Source organism: Ambystoma mexicanum, chromosome 2p (assembly GCF_040938575.1).
Source record: "Ambystoma mexicanum isolate Mex_15411 chromosome 2p, UKY_AmexF1_1, whole genome shotgun sequence".
NCBI classification, from domain to species: domain Eukaryota; kingdom Metazoa; phylum Chordata; class Amphibia; order Caudata; family Ambystomatidae; genus Ambystoma; species Ambystoma mexicanum.
In genome coordinates, this window is record NC_090923.1 from 1,342,395,378 (window position 1) to 1,342,413,010 (window position 17,633).

A 17,633-nucleotide genomic window follows, 5' to 3' on the forward strand; every position below is an offset into this window, starting at 1 on the left:
AAACTGTGGAACAAAGGGAATTTGCCAGCCTATCTCCTTGGCAACGGGGCTTGGGTACAGCCAGTATCGCACCTAATGAGCCCACAGCAGAAATGGAAGTGAAACTCTGGCATTTCCCCCACTGCAGTCATTTGCTTAAATCAACTATTCGAATATATAAAAACCTTCACACAGTGGTTGCCTGCAATCCCTGATTATAGAAAGGCAAAATAATTTATTTTGCTTGACTTTGACGGAACATGTGGACACTTCAAGTGTTGGTGTTTAACAATACAATGAAAATGTTGCTGCATAAAGTTCCATCTGTGACCCTTCATTTCTGTTCCAGTTTCATAAAACCGCACATGAATTATGTGCATTATGTCTTATGATGCACAAATGCACAGTTCCTAGGTTATACTTTTGCCCCCATTTTCAGGAGCATATCGTTCACTGAAAAGGAAAAATGACTTTTGAAGGCAATAATTGTGGTCAAAGTACAAAACTCCATTCTGCAGTGCAAGTCTGCACACAAATTTACTCGCTGGATGCTGCTGTTTTTGCCAAGATGGTCTAATCCTTTCCGGATCTTTCTCAAAAGGATCATAAGGTCTTCCCCTCATATGTGTCAGGGAACATGTTCAGGCCTCACTAGGCTTAGATGTCTAAATTGGCTCCTTCGTGTTTGGACAAAGGCCTAATTTTGTACTTACTCATGCACAGGACTGTAGCTATGGCATTTTAGGGTTATTTCACCCCACAGGGGGTTCCGTTCCCACATCGCCCAAAGCATGGGATTTCAAAACCCCCCTACCAGGAGACTTTCACCACGGGTGCCTCCCTGGAAGGTTGGGGAGCGCACACCAGACGTCTGCACGCCAGAGGCCTGTGGCTGCCAGAGGAGAAGGATCTCCATATCAACATCCTGGGGCTAAGGGTGGTGTTCTGGGCCCTTAAATTGTTCCTACGGTCTCTGAAAAGCAAGGTGGTGAGGATCTTCATGGACAGCACCACCGCCATGTTCTACATATGGAAGCAGGGGCCCCTCGATACCCAGCACTCTCCAAGGAGTCCCAGGACTTGTGGCGCTGGGCCGTTAGACAGGGATGTTCCTCGTCCATCTTGACCTGGCAGGAGTCATGAACACCATGGCAGACTCCCTCAGCAGGGAACTCCGCTCCTGCCAGGAGTGGGAGCTTCGTCAGGATCAGGTGGACTGCCTGTTTGCCGAATGGGGCAGACTCCAGATCGATCTGTTTGCGACGGCAGCAAACTCCAAGTTCGCCAGCCGTGGAGTGTAGGGGGCATGTTCTCCTTCCCATGGGAAGGACTGTTTTTGTACGCTTTCCCCGTGTTCCATCTCCTGCTACGTGTCATCAACACACTCAGACAGTGCCAATGTAAGATGATACTCATCGCCCTGGCGTGGCTGAGGCAGATTTGGTACCCGGACCGTCTCGGCCTGTCCGCGGCGCCTCCAGTCAAGTTGCTGGTGTTTCCGGATCTTTTCACCAGAGAGGGAGGCGCAATCCTTCGTCACAACCTAGGATTGATGAACCAGAAGGCTTGGCTCCTGCAGCATTGGAGTTTGGAGGTGTGTTACCAGCGGACTGCAGGGAGGTCCTTGCGAAGGCCAGGGTGTCGTCAACCTTAAAGTGCTACGGCCATGAGTGGAAGCTTTTTCTACATGGTCCGGTTGCAGAAGATTACCCCTCTGAGGGTCACGGCTTGACAGATCCTTCCATACTTGCTATACTTGGCAAAGGCTGGTCTGGTGCACACCTCAATCGAGGTGCATCTGGTGGCTATATCCCGCTACACCAGATCCCCAGGAAGATCCTCGCTATGGTCCCACAGACTCATCAAGGAGTTTCTCAATGGACTTTACTGATCTTTCCCGCCGGTGAAGTCCCCTGCCCCGGCGTTGGAACTCAACCTGGTTCTGACAAGTCTCATGGAGGCGCTCCCTTCGAGCCTATGCATCTGACCCCACTCAAGTTTCTCTCATGGAAGACTGCTTTCCTTGTGGCCATCACCTCTGCCAGACGTATAGGTGAGATCCATACCCTATCCTGCAAGCAACCGTACCTGTCTTTCCACAAATCAAGGGTGGTACTGCGTACGCTCCCCTCTTTCATGCCGAAGGTTCTGTCGGAATTCCACCTCAAAGAGCCTTTGGTGTTACCTGTTTTCTTCCCAAAACCTTTGTCGCCGGCGGAAAGGACCCTGCTGGACGTTACTAATGCCCTGAAATTCTGAGTGACAAGCATGAAAGGTTTTCAGAAGACTTCACAACTGTTTGTGAAATTTGGTGCTGTGAACCATGGAAATGCCTTCTGTAAGGCTTACATTTCAAGGTGGCTCTACGGCTGCATCACACCTGTCATTGGTTGGCGAACCGACTACTGCCTGGCTGTCCGAGCCCACTCCACCAGAGCGATCGCTGCAAATATGGCTATGGCGTTCCTGTTTGGTGTGCCCCTGCTGGACATCTGCTGGCCTGCTACGTGGAGGTCCACGCACACGTTCACAAAGTTCTCCTGCATCAACAGGGATTCCAGAGGGGGAGCCCGGAGTCGGCCAAGCAGTGCTTGCAACCTGTTCACTAGAGGTGAGCCTATTCCAGTTGTAAGAGTTAATTGCTTCTGTATAGCCTTGCCTCCCCCCATGGTTGTGTAATGTTGTACTGGTTTGTATTCGATATTCATGAGCATGGGAATCCATGCCACACTCCATGCTCGAGAAGGTTTAAGTTACTTTCTTGTAACTATTGTTCTCCAGCATGGGTCTGGCATGGATTCACATATGAACCCTCCCTCCAACCCCTCTGTGGCTCTTCTTGGTCATACACTTTACGTGCTTACCATATTTGAAGATGGCAGCCAGGACAGGGGCTTGGGGAGAGGACTGTCATTGGATGGGGGCAGTATGATGCAGAGGACAGTGATTGGTTTAGAGGAGGAATACAGTTTTAAAGTGAAACTATTTTCTTTTACTGAGGATTCCCAGCCTGACGCAGGGGAATATTCATGAGCATGTGAATCCATGCAAGACCCATGCTGCAGAACAATTGTTACAGGTCAGTAACTTAAAATTCGCTGCACATTAATTTGTGTTGAATCGATTATCTGGCTGTTCAATTGATAATCAAACCTTTACGTAGAGCTGATGGGTCCAAGCTGAAAGAGTTGAAGCACTCTTGCATGCCCTACTCTTTTCCCCCCCTGCTCCACAAGTCAGGCTTTACGAAAGATTGTTTTTGCTGCTTTCCTGCCATATACGTATATGGGACATCCTTTCTTTTTGCTTTGTTGTAAATCCTGTCACGACTATTTGGAGGTAAGTAATGCCTTCTGCATTAATTTACTTGTCCTTTTTCCTCATTCTCAGGAGGAAGCTGATCATTCCATAAAACTATCAGTACTGAGAGACTGTCGTTCTTAGTGAATTTCTTGTATTGTTACAATTGCAATTATCACCCCAAAGTGAAGCGCGCTTTGAATACTTTGTATCCTTAGAACATTATCTATAGTGACTTTTGGTTACAATTACAATTTGCCTAGGCTGGGGCTGGTGGAAGTGGATGTTTCTCTGCCATGTTTCAAACCTTTTAGTGATGCACTTTTGTATTTACCACAAATGGCTACTAAAGGTGGTTAGCACCTGAAAATGGCTGTGCCATGAGGTTTTTACAGTTTTTTTTGGCTGCATTGTTTTTTTGCCTTCTTCCTGCCCTGTCGAGTCTGGAGTTCCTTTTTGAATGTATGTTGCTGGCCTGATGTTTTTGCAAGTGGCTATTCATGATTGGATAGTGTAAATGCATCATGAAGGACACAGACCACAGATTCCGAATTCAAAATAACCAAGTTTATTAATTTAAATGTCAAGATGGAAAAAGCACAAACTTGCACTATACTAAGGCGGGATTTCCTTACCTAAATAAAACAAAGGGAAGTCCGAGTCAGAGACTTCAACTTAGGAATCTGTGTGCAAAACCTATGCTTGCCCTCCCAACTAGAGCTATAAAATGTGTAGAGATGTCAGCAATGAAAAAGAAAACCGTGTTCAATACAAAATCCTGGGCTTCTTCCGGCTCGAAGTTCTCCTTCAGCCCCCTCCCCAACTATAAAATAGTTCAACAAAGTAAAGTCTCAAAATTCCCTTTCTGAGATTTAGAATGTAATGGTCTCTTCATATCTCGGGGGTTTCCTTCCCCAAGTTAGGATTCGGTTTTCGCCTCCCCAAGTTCCAAATGTCACAATTCCAAAAGAAACATAAGTATTATTGACTTGTATAGTATAGTTGGATTTTTTTTAAATTTTATTTTGTGTTACAGTTCCAAAAGAACTTTTCACAAATATACATATAGAAAATATAAAGCATATAAACATGTTAATTTTAGCAACACTTAAAAAATTGATTGTTAGATACATAGAAAAAGAAAATACAACCATAAAATACTATGTACACTAAATTGGATTTTGTTTTCAAATGTACAGTTCAGATAATTCTGTAGCTTTCCCACATGTTGGAAATGCCACTGTAAATCAGGATTCAGTATTCTTTGTCTGTCCTTTTCACATCCGTTTATATTGATTCATACAGTGATTGGTTTATAATTATATTCATTTGTTCATTTTAGCACTTCAATGTATGATGGTTTGAATTGATTTAAACTTTCTTTCCTAATTTAGATTTCTTCTGTTTAATTGTATTTAGTAGCAAAATCTTGGTTCAATTAATTGTTAAATAATTGTTAATTTCACTTTTAAGTGCTTAGTTCAATGTGCGAAGACCTTCAAAAAACGGTTTCTTGCCACACGCGACCACTCTGATGCAAGATGTTCCCTTTTATTTATATTGACCAAATGTAACTGTTCGTTGTAATTTAATTGAATAGTTTGGTGTTGTGAGACTTTCAAAAACATGTTCTGTCACACATGACAACTCCGCTACAAAGTATTTCCCTTTGTTTTATTGTTAACAGATGTAGTTTGTTTCCCTTAAATTGAACAACTGGCTGATCGGAGGCCTTTGAAAACGTGTTTCAGGTTACAAGCGACCACTCCGATACAATGTATTTCAGGAAACGCTTTAGTTCACACACAAGCACCAGGTTTCTCAAGCATTAGAAACTCACTGGTTGCTTTGAATGCTTGTGCTGCAGCGCGGATCACGCAGCCGCCTTCCGTCCGTGTCGGTGCTCAGTTCCCACCTCTCATATACTCCTGAGGTGGTCCACTTTGAATGGAAAGTAATGGGGCAGTCTTCCTGCACAGCTCTTCATCTTTCCTAGTCTGCTCCAGGGAGTCCCCACTCTGACACCATGCGGTTCGGTCCTCAGTTGCCTGCATCGACCTTCGGGCCCTGCTCTTGACTTTTCCCATTGTTTCCTCTGGCACTGTGTGGGCTCCATTTATTCACCTGAAGCCCCTTGACTCGCTGCAGGTGTGGATGAATATTCAGCCCTGCCTGACTCTCATTAAAGGAACATGCCTGCCATTTAATATTCTTAGCTGGTATCTTCCACTTCTCAGTGCTAGAGTGGTAAAAGAGCATAGTCTTCATTGATTTTAGTTGCCTCTCGTTCAACCCAGTACTGTCTAGTGTCAATTGTTGAGAAATGAGGGGAACTGATTTACAATAGCCCATACAGGTTGGGGAAGGATTGGGTTGGTTGTTGCTAGGGAAAGGGGGATACCATGTCTCGCCCAAGGGCACCCCACTCCCAGTTCCTAAGGATCCTCCACCCAGGTGATCCTCCCTCGCTTCTACCCCTGAGGTCATGATCCAATAGCGATGACCTTTCCCTTGCCACCTGTGCAAAGGATCCAAGGGGTCCAGGAGTGAGAATACCCTCAGGGTTCTAACAATAGCCACAGTCAGTTTGAATGGCGCAGATCTTTACCATTGGTGGACCTGGCGAGCTTCCAGCCCAGATCTCAGATAAGAAGAGCAGGCTATTGTTGACCTGAGGAGGTCCCTACAGCTGACCTGCAACAACTCCAGTGAAGTCCCGGTGCTCCTTTGCCTGATCTCAAGAAGACCCTCTTTAGTGCTTCATCCACTGGACTGGTGGAAACAACCAGTCTCAACTTATGCTCGAGGATCCATGCCTTCTGAGCCTTCAGAAGTGTCCCTGCACCAACAGTCGGAGTGACAGCTCTCTCCTAAGCTACCTCACTGCGGACATTACCTTTTCCAGTGAATCCTTGGCACTCTGAATATCTTCAACTTGTATACAAGATGACTGCTCCTGCATATTGACGGGAGCCATGCAGGACCTACTCCTTTATTCGTCCCTTGAACATCACCTGTTGCAGCTGATAGTGTTGAATCCCATTGCAATCCATATTCTTCCCATGCTAGCGGTGTCCTGAAGTCGCCTGCTTCACAGTAGTCTTCATCTTTTATCTGTTTGGGTGTTCAGCTGGAAGGTGCCTAGTACTGATTCCTAAATACCACGACTGACAAACTATTTCTGGTGTCCAATATTGATCTCTGTACCCGTGACCCTCCGGGCCTTTCTAGACCGAACCAAACGCATAAAACTCTGTCCCAATGGATTACGGAACCTCAGCAGTGGTCTCTGGAGAAATCTGTTTCAGTGGGGCAAATTAACATATCTGTTCCTTCCCCCCCAGGCTCTCCATACGGTTACCTAGGCATAATGTCCTGTCCCTAGCTCACTCTTTACTGACTTTGGTTGGGTGAGGCAGTGCTTAATTTGTAGGGGTGTTTGCAAGGGCTCAGCCCTGCCACATATTTTTGAACCCCAGCACTTATTTTCCCAGACTCAGTTTAAGCGGTTTTAACAACTTAATTACTTTAACTGTCAATCAGTAGCAGTCACAAAACAAGCGACAACAGTTTGCCCTACTCACATGTTTCTGCATCCTGAGCTGGCTCCTTGTAACTCATGAACATGATGACCCATGCTGGAGCAGCACTCCTAGCTATTCATTTTTAGGAATACCAATGAGGTGGAAAGTGACTGTGCCATGCACTCATTCTGAGCATGCCTGCGCACCAGACAGTCAGCCTGCATAACTTTGAGGCAGCTCCACTACTGTAATAACCAGCAGCAATGCCACATCAGGGAGGGTTGACAACAGGAAAGCTAGCAGTACCAACTTCAGGGCAATACCAGAGAAAAGGCCATTGCCAAGGCGCAGTGCCTGTCCTGAGTACCCACCTACACAAAGGTCTTAATGCAATTTTTGACAAAAGAGTTGATTTGAAGTTTTGCCTGCATTTGTACATCAATGAACCACGTGAGGGAAGCATGTTTGCTGTTTTCTGTGGCTAGTGTACGGAAGGCATAGTATTATTGACACTCACACAATGGATACAATTTGTGCAACCTTTATTGAAAATGTTGAGGTTGGAGAAACTCCTATTCTGCCCTATAACTAAGGTGGGAGAAGTCTCAACCATCAAACGATAAACAAAATGGTCCTAGTTGAGTCTGTGAAATCAAAATGTCCTATTCTAACATAAAACTAATGCCTGCCCTATCTCTTGTACAAAAAGTGTAAAATGGAGAAAATGTATGCAAAAGGAAGAGTCAGTGTTCAAATGATGATGTGGCTGAACCAGCTCTCCTCCCCACGTTAGGCCTCACAGGGTAAGGCGATCCTTGTGAGCAGGATGGCACACTCTGGCTCGGCTTCCAATTTAGCACACAGTTCAAAACCGTGTATCAAGGCCCGCCTGGTCTTCCACGTTTAAAAGTTCCTTTCTCTGACTTTCAAAATAATGTTTCAACCAAAACATTCACAAAGGTCCCCCTCTGCTGGGCTCAGACCTCTGACTATACAGTTCACCCAAAGTTGCAAGGGGGCTCCCTTCTCCAAGCTCAATATACATATGGTCTCCCTCAATCGGGCTCAGACCACTTTTGGATGTCAAAGCCTATCGAATGTGCATGGGTTTTTGTTACAGAGCACCGCAGGACCACTTCTACTCAACGTTCACTATTTACTTTCACGCTTGTTGTTTGTTCGCCCGCTAACTTCAAACAAGGCATCTTTCATGGAGACTTTCGATTGGGTTACTTCCTTTCACCGGACCACTCTGTTACTTAGTATTGCTGATTTTGCAGCTGTAATTCACTTTAAAGTTAATTCATCGTCCAGCCTTTCTTCGCCGCTCATAACACGCGTGCAGCCTTCACTTGTGATATGATATTGCTACTTCATTCACTTTGACACACAATGGTCTCTCAGGTCGCTTGCCAACTCACTGGCTGTGTGCACTTCTTTGGTTTGTGGTTTTCCATTTTTCGAGTCAAGGTTAGTACCACAAGATTGGCCTCTGTTAGGGGAGTTTTCCTAAAGTTCTACTGGCAGTAAGACTTTAGTAATCTATCCCACTGGTTTGTAGATCCCCCAACTCTTAGTATCAGTCTGTACTAGATCAGGACCTTGGTAGTGTGGCAGAGCAGTCAGGCTTATTTTAAGAGGAAGATGTGAGCTGTAGGTAAGTACACTGAATCTTAGCTAGACAAGCACAACAAATAAGTACTTTTATATATATATTTTATAGAAATATATGTGTATTTATTATATTTACACCAGAATCACTTTAAATACTTTCGATGTTTATGGTAGAACACTTAAGTTTATTAGATAATACACTTCAAAGGGCACTTTCACTTTTGTGTTTGTTTGCGGTTACATTTGTACCAACGTTAGAAAGGGAAAAGACAAGGTTATCGTATTAGCGGTAATTGCACACTCATGCGGTTTTCAACGGGTTATACAGTAATGTATTTACTCTGCAAACATTTATAATAAAGTTACTTAAAGGGAGAAAAATAAGTGGTTAGTGCAACGTGAGCTTAGTTCAAGGTTCTAGAGACGGTTTCTTCACCTGGCAAGTCTTTTTATTCCAAAAACACAAACCTAGCTAGAGGCAGTTCAGAGAGGGCTTGAAGTCTTGACACAGCAAATTATGAAGATTTCCTGTGGATTTCTTCCAGTGTCTAAAGTTATGATATGATATGATATGGCATTTATAACGTACCTATACACACTTGTTTCAAGGCACGACAAGGCGGGGGGCGGGGGGACAAGGGGAGACAGGCAACGATCCTACTAGGCCAGGTGTCATTCAGATCACGCAAGGGTAGAGGGGAGGGGAAAGGTGCAAGGGGGAAAGGGAGAGGGGAAGTGCAGTATATGGTTAGTAGAATAGCAAAAAATAAATAATAAGGGCCAGCTGGTGGCAAGTGCAAGGTAAGTGCAGACAAGTGCTGGGAAGGGGGGCTGTAGGGATACAGAAACAGTCCCACAGTGCAGGGGTTGCCAGGGAGGCAGTGCGGGGGAGAGTGGCTGGGCCAAGGACCGGGTTCGGTGGGTGGCCCAGTAGCAGATTCGGTGCAGTTTCAGTAAATTTAGCAGGGTAGAGGGGGGGGAGAGAAAGCGGAGGCAAAGAGGAAGGTTTTGAGGTGCTTCCGGAACCGGAGATGGTTCTCCTCAAGTTTCAGGGAGGCAGGAAGGCTGTTCCAGAGGGAGGCCCCTGCTGTGGAGATAGATCTACCCCCAACTCGTTGCTTGGAGAAGCGGCTGACCCTGAGGGAGTTGGAGGCGGATGAGCGGAGAGCTCGAGAAGGAAGATACTTTGGAAGAGAGAGTTGAAGGTATTTTGGCCCAAGGCCCCAGAAGGCCTTGTGGACAATGCAGAGGGTTTTGAACTTAATCCTCGCAGCCACTGGGAGCCAGTGTAGAGATTTCAGTCCTGGAGAGATACAGTCCCTGGGCTTGAGGCCAAGGACAAGTCTCGCAGTCCTGTTCTGGATGAGTTGTAAAGGGCGGAGAGTAGAGGCAGGCAGATTTAGATAGAGGCTGTTACAGTAGTCCAGCTTCGAGAGAGCCTGGACTGGAAGCAGCAAGTTAGCATCTAACAAGGGAGACATTAAAACGGACTTGAGAAGGGGATACAAGCAGCGGCGTGGGCCAGAGGTAAGAGGGGGGTGTTGACATCTCCCTGATGTGGCAGCTCTGGAACTGACCTCCGGGAATCCTTTGTTTGGTGACTGAAGGCAGGACAATGGATGGTGTCTTTCACCAGCAGTCTCGAGGAAGGACCTGTAGCACGACTTTCAGCAACTTCTTGGTTCACTTTGGTTTTGGCGCCTTTTCAGCAGCACCAACAAAGGGCACGGATCGCCCGGTCAATCTTCTTCGCTTCCTGCAAGTCCCACCCTCGGGTGAGGGGGTCTCAGTGATTTGGATCGGATCTCTGGAGTATCCGTATGGGTTCAGCAAAGATTTGGACGGATTCAGCCTTTGCACGATAATGCACTCGAAATGGGCTGCAGTTCTCCTGGTATCGGGGATCCTCAGCTCTGGAAGCTCCTAGCATCTCGGGAGATGACTAGTTTCAAAGTTCGCTTTAGGACTGGCTGTTCCCACCAGCCAAAGGGAAGGAGTCGTCCTCTTCAAAGCTCCTCTGTTGCATAGAAAACGAGGTCAGGACAGCAGTAGTCACTTCACTGTCTTGCAAACGGTCTGCAGCCGGCTCTGGTCGTTGTCTTCTTCGGTTACTTCTGTTTCCTGTGGTCGACTTGCTTTACACTCCAGAAGCCTCGCCTCTTATACAGTTCCAGCACACACTCCTCTGCAATCCCTTTCAGCATTTTACAGAAAGGGGCATTTAACTGTCCAACCAGGAAAGTCAGACCCCTACGACGAGAGCTGGACCTATTCAGACAATCTGGCAGACAAATGACAGGGGGTGGAAAACTCCTCCCCCACTTCCTGCCTGCCCAGACCCTCTGGAGCCTAAGCGGGGATACCAACTGCCTGCCTACCTAAAACACATGCACAGACCTCCCCCTCCCAGAATGGTAGAAGATGGGCTAACCAAGTACAACCACGCAAGCAATAGCGAAAAAAGAAGTGAGTCCCCATGTTGGTACTTAGGTGCCCCTATTGTGCACTACCGAGGCTATGGACATATCCTGTGGTATAGGAAAAACACAATAGTTGTTTGAACACGTCCACTGCCACCAGCCATAACTAGGTGATTGTGACTAAAAAGTCACAGGAGCAGAGAGAAGGGGGATACGAAGTATCACTTTGGCACACCACTGAAGGTGGTGTGTGCCAATCTCTCAGACTATAGAGTTTTGGTAGAGATACTAAGTATCTCTCTATCCAGAATTGTAGTTACTTGATGATATAGAAAGAGTCGTAAAGGAGGACCCTAAGGGCCCCAGAAACACTGCCCATAAGGAGCTGTGTGCTGCAGTAGTAAAACACAGATGCGTTTAAGAGCTATGGAGCAGACAGACTCCATAGTACATGTAGATTACAAAGAATATAGTTTCAAAAGACAGAGCCCACAAGAATGAATGAGTGGAAAATGGCTCCTACTTATTCAGGATTGAATGAAAAAGGTCCAGAAATCTAATTAAAAGTGCTGGGGGTCTCACTAGGAGAGGGGATGAATCATAAAAATGATATATCTTCCTAACAGCCTCGCCTCCCCAGTTCTGCCATTCACCCGGGAGGGTTGCTTGCCTCCTTGGAACACAAAGCAATCTTCACTTGTGGATCTGGCCTTCTCCACGGTTCTTTCCGGGTCTGTTGGAGGGAACAACCTCCATTAGGGAAGCCTTGGGGTTTTCAGCACGCTGCTTTCGTCCCTTGGTCCGTCAGTCTGCTCCAGCAGATGTGCCTTCGTTCCGGAAGTTGTTCTTGTTCTCGTTCACATGTTCTGCTTTGCTCACAGTGTGTCTTTAGGTGTTGCCTTTTATTCGGGTGAGGAGGACTAATTGGTATCGGGTGTATGCACTTAGGGTAAAGTGCCTGACTTTGCCTGACCTGATTAAAGGGACATATCCAGTATGATTAGTCTGGTTACTCTTAGTCACCCTCTTCCTCGACCCAGTGTTTGTGCAAAAAAGGGCGTTGGAGGGGAGTTGGGACTTCAGTAAATCCTCAAAAATAGGATGGGGTAAATGATCAAAAGAGGGGGGGGAATACTGTGTCTAAACATTGGCTATCCCATCCCCACCCCCCGAAACCCCTCACTGAGGTGGTCCACCTGCACTGGTCCACCCCCAAGGGTCTCGATCCAAAGGCTGTCGCCATGCCCTGGGAGGGAGGGGGAGGGGGAGAGGGGAGGAGGGAGGGAGGGAGAGATCGTAAGAGAGATCGCGAGAGAGATCCCTGGGAACTAGCGGGTGAAACACCCTTTGGTTTCTCACTAGACAGTCAATAAGTTCCTTTTGCCACCTAAAGAATCATTGCAAGATGCTAACCACGTGTCTCATTTTCAAGACATGATCGTTTTTGCTGATTTTTATTTATAAATTGCTTATCTGCCATAGTTGGTGCATCAACAATGAGCCGATTTGACTTGCAGCTTTAACCCTAAATATGATAATACTGTTGGTGGTGGCATCAATGGCACTGAGAAGCCTGTCCCAATGTCTAACGGGCATGCTAGGGAACCTTTGGGCCCTGGCACTTCTTTTGTGTGCAAATTAAGCACTAAGAGGAGGCCTGGTAAAGGATCCCCTCCTAGGCCTTTACTAGTGTCTGGAATTGAGTGTCTGGAATTTAGTTAAACCTACCTGAAAAGTAGAACTTTGGAATTGATCATTCTTTAGGGCACAAGGCCCAAAACCATTTTAAGGCTGGACTCATTAAGTGTTGTGGAAACTGGTCTATGTGTGTACTAAAGTGTCTTTTACTGAATTGTATGCATCTGAATACTTACCTGTGTTACACTGGTCACTGAATCAAATGCTTTCTTTTTTCTAAGGTTGATTGTTTCTATCTGTTTTATAGTAATTGTGTGACAATATTTTCCTATTTTACTTGCTTAATGCGTATTTTAAATGCCTAATAAACGTTAGTATATTTTTGCACTTACCTGTCTAACTGGAATTATTTGCAGTGTTCCGTTTGGGCTCATTGTAGCCCTAGACCACTCTCGCATCCCTGCTGTGTCCAAGTCTTGCCACTCTGCTACCTTGCAGTGATTGGGTTTAGCTAGATTTCAGGATCTACCTGTTAACAATAATAGGTTGGCTCCCCAAATTTCATCCCAGTGTTGATTTTGAGTCCATTTTAACACTATGGCAGATCCCCGCATTGTTAGAACTCTGCACAGCCATACTCTCCAAACATCAATTTGAATTCCCCCCCTAACCTCTATACTGTCACCAATAACCCCTGTCCTGTTGAATTTGTATGAAGGCTATCTGATGATTGAATGAGTTTTAAGGAGAACAGAGTTTTTGCACATGTCAGAAATTTTTATGTGTCAGAATTTTTAATGAAATCCTGGGAGGTGACTTTTGAGTATAAGAAAAGACAGCGCTTCTGTGTAGGTGTGGGAACATGCCTTTATTTCTGTGGCATATTCTGGTAGATGCTCTTTGGTTATAAAGGAGAGTTAGTGTGTCTGAGGAGATACTTGCAGTTAACTTTCAGCTTTACGGGGCAGTGAGCATTTTTGCACACTCTTATGCCTTTTTGCCTTTTTGTTCTCTGCCCAGCATGCTTTGAGAGTGCCTGTGTTACAGAATTGCTCTTTTTTCCACACACAGGTTGGCCTTGGATTGGGCTATCTGGAACTTCCTCAAATCAACTACAAGCTGTCAGTGGAGCACAAGCAGCGACCAAAGATTGATATATCACCAGAGATGAGACTGGTAAGTGTCTGGTTTGGAGGACTGGAGCAAGGTCTTTTTTGTATATTGTAAGGGGAGGGAGAGACCGAAGTGTCGGAGAATCTATTTCAGGAGCGAGCAGAGCTGTGAGAATAGAAGAGAAACTGAGCAGGGTGAGCAAATAGTAAAGATGTATTGTGTTGGGGCAGAAATCAATTTGTGGGTTTCTGTTGCCTAACATTGTGGGTCTCAAACTTTTTTCTAACTTTGCTGGTTTTTCAAGTTTGTTTTTGGTGTGGTGGGACTGCTTCTGAAGTCCCACTGTCCCTGCACCCTTTTTTTCTGATGTGCTGCCTTAAATAGCCCCTATGCATACTACGGCAAGGGTGCTTTTTAAGCACCTCATGTTGGTCCCAGTGTGATTCCAGAGCCCTAAAAATGTTATGGAGCAGGCTGGTGGCAGCTGTAATATAGTTTTGCCTACACAAGCGTTAATGTTCTGCTCCTGGCTATTTTGTCTTGTGACCTTTGCTTCCCTATACGGGCCACAAGACACAGCCAAAATGGCTGCTTCGAGGGGATTGGGTCCTCCGACGTATTCCATATCTATGACAGGTAATGTCAGGTAATGTCCACAGCTGTGCTGCTTCGGAAAATCTTTGGCGTCTGCGTCGATGACGTCGATGCGCCGTTCCCGAGGACCTCCTCCGATGGCCGACGTCACCCGATGTGATAAGTAGGACACACGACGCCCATAGCCTCAGTTCCGTTTTTTCCACGAACGTGTTCGCTTTGTGAATCTCGGTACGCCTCGACTCTTTGGAGTTTGCTGTTTTCAATTCTCGGTTCGTTGAACCTGTTCGGTTTTTTGTGAAAGACCTGTTCGTGGCGATGTCTACTTCATTTTCAACCCCGCGTCCGGGCTTCAAGAAATGCGGGGATTGTGGGTCCAAGATGTCGGTCACGGACTCGCACGACGCCTGCCTCTGGTGCCTCGGAGAGGCACACGATACGGACGACTGTGTCGACTGCCAGTCGCTCACGGCAATGGCCTTGCGGGAACGCAAGAAGAAGCTGTCGGTAGGTCGGGTGTCTAAGCCCCGGAAGTCGAGGTCTGCGGGGCTTTCGACGGATGACTCGAGGGGCGACTCTCCGCGTCATCGTCGGAAGTCCAGTGGGTCTCCTTCCAGGAGTCGGTCTCGCCCCTCCTCCGCCTCTTCGAGGCATTCCCGGAAGCGCCGGCATCGGTCGCCTTCCCCGTCCTCTTCCGAGGACTCTGCCCGTCGGCGGTCGCTTATCCCTCCATGCCAGCGACACCGGAGGAATGGGCTTCCTTCGGGAAGCAGATGCTAACGATCTGTGGCGCCGAGGTCGTCGACGATTTCTCTCGAGGCTCTGCCTCCGAGGGGGTCGTCGATGCTGTCGGCGCCTAGGTCGTCGAGAGACACGCTCGGAGCTCCGGCTTCGAGGCCTGTGTCGACGCCGCCGATGTTGGCGGAGCTTCAGCTAACTTCGATGCCGATTCGCTCAACGCCGTATCTGTCAACGCAGGTGCAGACTCGTTCGGTGCCCTTGACGCCTTTCGAGGCGGTAGTGTCGGAGGGGCCCCGTGGCACGGAGTTAGCCCCTAGAAAGGCTCTGGCTAAGGTCAGGCACTGCTTTGGTCCCCAGTTGTCTTCCTCTCCCCGCCTGGAGTACATTTCAGAGGGTGATGAAGGCTCTGATGACGGCTTGGTTCCGGCTATGGTACCAGATGAGCTTATTTCGGGCCATAGCCAGTTTGATGACTTGAGGCAGTCACTGCATGATGCCAGTGGACTGGACACCTCTCCGGAGGTGGAGTTTTGTAGGCCGGAGCCTGGCACTCATGCCGATTCTTCATATCAGCGCCTTATGTCTCGGGTTACCGAGTACTTGGGTTGGTCAGCTCCCCCAGGGGAGTTCGTTGTGATCTCGCGGACATCCCTGATCTTGGTCCCCCACTGACCTGGTTTTGCCGTTTCATATGGCTCTGCAGAGAAATGTGGCGGCGGCTTGGACTGCTCCGGAGAGTCTCCCGGCAGTGGGCAAGTCTTTGTCACGAAAATACCGTCCAGCCAGTAGCAACCCCTGCTACTTGTCCAGGCACCCCACTCCAGAGAGTTTGGTGGTGCAGGCGGCTATGTCCCCGGCAAAGCAGGCGTTGTATCCTACCATCCCTCCGGATAGGGACGACAAACGTTTTGATGGCTGGGTGAAGAAAGTGTTTTCTTCAGGGGGTATGGCGCTTCAGGCGGCCAACTCCATATGTGCCTTGTCTCGTTTCACACACACTCTGTGGAACTGTGTTGCATTAGCGGCTGAACGAACGGGATGGTTTCCTTGCTATGGTTCAGGATGGCAAGGATGCCATGTGTGAGGCCGTTCAGTCGGGTTTGGACATGGCAGATTGTGTCAGCCGGTCCATGGCGGCGAGCACCGTAATCCGCAACCACGTAAACCTGCGTAAGTCTGGGTTCGCTCCTGATGTGCAGTCCCGGCTCCTCAACATGCCCTTTGACGGTGAACACCTTTTTGGCAGCAAGGCTGACGAGAGCCTTGAGAGGTTGCAGACCTCCAAAGCCGCAGCAAAGTCGTTGGGCGCTGCAGTTCGCCAATTTCTGCCTTTTCGTCCTAGGGGACAGCAATGGAGGGGAGGTTCCTTTCGCTATTACTCGTCCTTCAGTAAAGAGAGAGGAGCTAGCAGTCAAAGGGGCCACCGTAGGAGTGCCAGAGGTGGAACCAAAGGTACTCGAGGTGCCAAGGCCGCTCGGGCAGTTGACTCTTTGCCCTCAGGCAACGCCGCAGCGGCTACCACTCAGTCATGAGGCCAGGTCCCATGGTTCGCCGGTTGGGGGAAGGCTGGCGCAGCATCTTGTAGAGTGGCAAGCCATTACTTCAGAAGTGTGGGTTCTGGAGATCATAACCACCGGCTACTGTCTTCCTTTTCGGCAGAGGCCGCACGACAATCCACCTGGGAACCTCTCTTTGAAGAGTCCGGATCCGCTCCTTGCACAGGAAATTCAAGCCCTGCTGGAGAAAGGCGCCATAGAACGGATGCCTGTAGCGGAGAGGAACAAGGGATGGTATTCCCCTTATTTTTTGATTTTGAAGAAAGACGGGGGATTGAGACCCGTCATGGACTTGCGCGGTTTGAACAAACTCCTCAGGAAGGACAAGTTCAAGATGGTTACTCTCTCTCAAGTCCTCCAGGCCCTTCAACTTCAGGACTGGTTGATGTCTCTCGATCTCAAGGATGCTTACTTCCATGTGCCGATCCATCCCAAGCACAAGAAGTTCTTGAGGTTCGCGGTTGGCGACTCACACTTTCAGTTTCGGGTCCTGCCGTTCGGATTGACCTCCGCCCCGAGGGTTTTCACCAAGCTCATGGTGGTGGTGGCAGCGCATCTCAGGAAAGGGGGGATTCACATCTACCCCTACCTGGACGATTGGTTGATCCAGGGGAGCTCTCCCGAGCAAGTCCTGGATCATCTGTCCATCACCTGCCACTCCCTTCACAAGCTGGGCTTCTCTCTAAATTTAAAGAAGTCCCATTTGACACCAACGCAGCGGCTCCAGTACATCGGAGCAGTGCTCGACACATCCCTGGGGCAGTGTTTTCCTCCCCAGGTGAGGGCTCTTCATATTCAGCAGATGGTGCACAAGTTTCAATTTGCCCAGAATCTCCCAGCGTCTGAGTTCTTGAGAATGCTCGGCCTCATGGCATCCTGCATTCTTCTGGTGCCAGAGGCACGTCTGCGGATGAGATCTTTGCAGTGGGCACTCAAGCTCCAGTGATCTCAGTCCTCCGGCAGGCTGTCGGACCCTGTTCAGGTGCCGCCCTCGGTCGCCCAGGACCTTCTGTGGTGGGCCGTCGAAGGCAATCTGATGAAGGGGGACCCATTTTGGCTGCCCTGGCCGGAGGTGACGATCGTGACGGACGCATCCCTCACGGGATGGGAGCTCATGCCAACGAGTTGACAGTCAGCGGTCGTTGGTCTCCGTC

The 17,633-nt window shown here is 48.0% G+C and overlaps 1 protein-coding gene across 1 annotated transcript in view; it reads left to right on the plus strand.

Moving 5' to 3' along the window:
* FLII (FLII actin remodeling protein) overlaps positions 1-17,633 on the plus strand; it is an 898,330-nt gene that overhangs the window by 590,108 nt on the left and 290,589 nt on the right. The window contains exon 19 of the mRNA XM_069645694.1: positions 13,547-13,651. Within this exon, the coding sequence (XP_069501795.1) occupies positions 13,547-13,651 (105 nt within the window). The remainder of the gene's footprint in view (positions 1-13,546; positions 13,652-17,633) is intronic.